Below are 2299 nucleotides of genomic sequence, written 5' to 3' on the forward strand. Positions count from 1 at the left end.
GGGGGGGGGGGGGGGGGGGGGGGGGGGGGGGGTTTCAGGCCATGCTGTGACGTTCAGCCACGCAGCGTTAATGTGTTAAATGAAGTGGAGTGATCTCTGCTGCTGATGGTGACTCGTTACATCATCGCATATTTACACGCACACGCACGCGCGCATATTTACATCAGGCACACGCACGCACACGCGCACACACACACACACACACACACGGCGACCCCAGGGTCGTCACGACGTCACTGGTCTGTGGACTGACGTTATAAAGAGTTTATAAGGTGTTCAGCGTTTGTCCGTCGCCTTCTTGCTATTTTCACAACCAGTGAACAGGAAGTGACCATATATGGACTGAGGAGTGACGTAGAGAAGCCGTATACGTCTCTGGTAGATATAATATCGAATACAGAGACAGAAATATATTAAAACCTGTAATTAACAGAAAATGTTTGAAATATTATCGCTGCACAATTTAAATTCTACCTTTTATATGATGCTGTTTTATTGTGTTGTTCTTGTTGTGTACTTGTCAGTGTTACACAGCCTGCGGTGCAAATGGAATAACTGATTAATATCATTAAGATATTCAGTCAAATGTGTGTATAAATCCCTACTAGAATAAATATCAGTATTTTATACGTTCACAGATCTAATAACTTTTATTTGTTTTTCTGTGTTTGTGGAGTTTTTAAGACTCTTTCCTGTTATTCAACCACACATGCGTGATGCGTTTAAGTGCTGGTGGAAAACTCAAACACCGAGCTTTTCGTGTGGGATTCCTAGTTTAAAATAATGAATATTAATAAAGCCTGTGTAAGTCATCACTGCACACACACACACACACACACACACACACACACACACACACACACACACACACCTTGTCGAGCTGAGAGACGACCTCCCACAGCAGAGCGTGCAGGACGGAGAGCTCGCGGCCGAGGTCGATGTAGCCCTCGAAGCCCGGCGTGTTGGACAGCGTCTCCGGGTTCGAGATCTCCGACAGGAAACGCATCATCCCCGCCCACTCGTGCTCCAGGAAGTCGTTCATGAAGGCCATGTACTCCTCTTTGTTTCCAAACCTGCGGACGACACGCGGACATATTCAGACGCTCCTTTCCACGTTGTCAGATTGTATCAAACTCACCTTTAGGACTCAAAAACAAACACACAGCTGACTCGCTACTCGTGTTAATGCAACATGTTAGGCCTTTGAAACACTCACTCTCTTGAGTGAGTTCACACTGACTGACTACTAATGACAAGCTTTATCTAGCAATACAAATAGAATCTTTTATTTCCTTATCATTTGAACTGTGTGTAAATAAGTCTAGATGACTTAAACAAAGTAAAAAAAACAGATGATGATAAGTATTCTAGTTCAATGGCTTTAGGCTTATTAGAAATGACCTGAAGTGAGATGAACCGAGTGAAAACTTTATATTATTAGATAAAACAGATGTCGACGATATTTGCGAATGAAAATAGGTAATAAATCGCAATGTTTGATATCGCCATACTCAGCATATCACAATATCGTACCGTGACAGAAGTATTGTAATAATTTCGTATTGTGACTTAAGTATCGTGATATAATATCGTGATAATATCGTATTGTTATAATATCGTGACTTAAGTATTGTGCTAATATTGTATCGTGACTTAAGTATCGCGATAATATCGCGTTATCAGAATCAGAACCATTTATTGCCATGGTATGTTGAACATACGAGGAATTTGACATGTTATGACTTAAGTATCGTGATATCGTATCATGACTTCATTATCGTGATATTATCGTATTGTTATAATATCGTATCGTGACTTAAGTATTGTGCTAATATTGTATCGTGGGGTCTTTGGTGATTCCCAGCCCAACAAAACAGTATGAAGTAAAACCTGATGCTGGGTTTGGGTAGCAGAGCTGTAGGTCACCTCCATGAACCTCCTGCTGCTGTTGACCCGCAGACACTCACTTGGTGAAGTTGGCGAGGTTCTGGATGACCTTAGCGATGAGCGTGAGGGTCCGGGACGTCCGGTCGTCGGGATATTCCTGCATCAGGTGGAAGAGCGACGGCGACATGATGGCGGGACACAGGAAGCGCAGGAACAGCGAGGCGCTGATCAGACGCTTGCTGATGTCCTGCTGGTGGCCGCGGGCGATGCACTGCTGCTTCCACGATGCAAACACCTCCTTCAGCTCCCGAGGAAACACACTGTGGAAACAGGAAGACAGGTGTGAACGTGTGCTGGGACTACAGGTGTGAACGTGTACTGGGACTACAAGTGTGAACGTGTACTGGGACTA

General features: G+C 44.1%; 1 protein-coding gene across 1 annotated transcript in view; it reads right to left on the bottom strand.

Moving 5' to 3' along the window:
• The window catches only part of LOC116378489 (ras GTPase-activating protein nGAP-like), a gene marked incomplete at its 5' end in the record, with an annotated part of 6342 nt that extends 4046 nt beyond the window's left edge, over nucleotides 1–2296 (bottom strand). Inside the window, 2 exons of the mRNA XM_031840378.1 lie at nucleotides 872–1073; nucleotides 1968–2296. Coding sequence (XP_031696238.1) covers nucleotides 872–1073; nucleotides 1968–2296 — 531 coding nt within the window. The remainder of the gene's footprint in view (nucleotides 1–871; nucleotides 1074–1967) is intronic.
• Nucleotides 2297–2299: the final 3 nt, after the last annotated feature.

This window comes from Anarrhichthys ocellatus, unplaced genomic scaffold (assembly GCF_004355925.1).
Source record: "Anarrhichthys ocellatus isolate YVR2014 unplaced genomic scaffold, GSC_Weel_1.0 scaffold2683, whole genome shotgun sequence".
Taxonomy (NCBI): Eukaryota; Metazoa; Chordata; class Actinopteri; order Perciformes; family Anarhichadidae; genus Anarrhichthys; species Anarrhichthys ocellatus.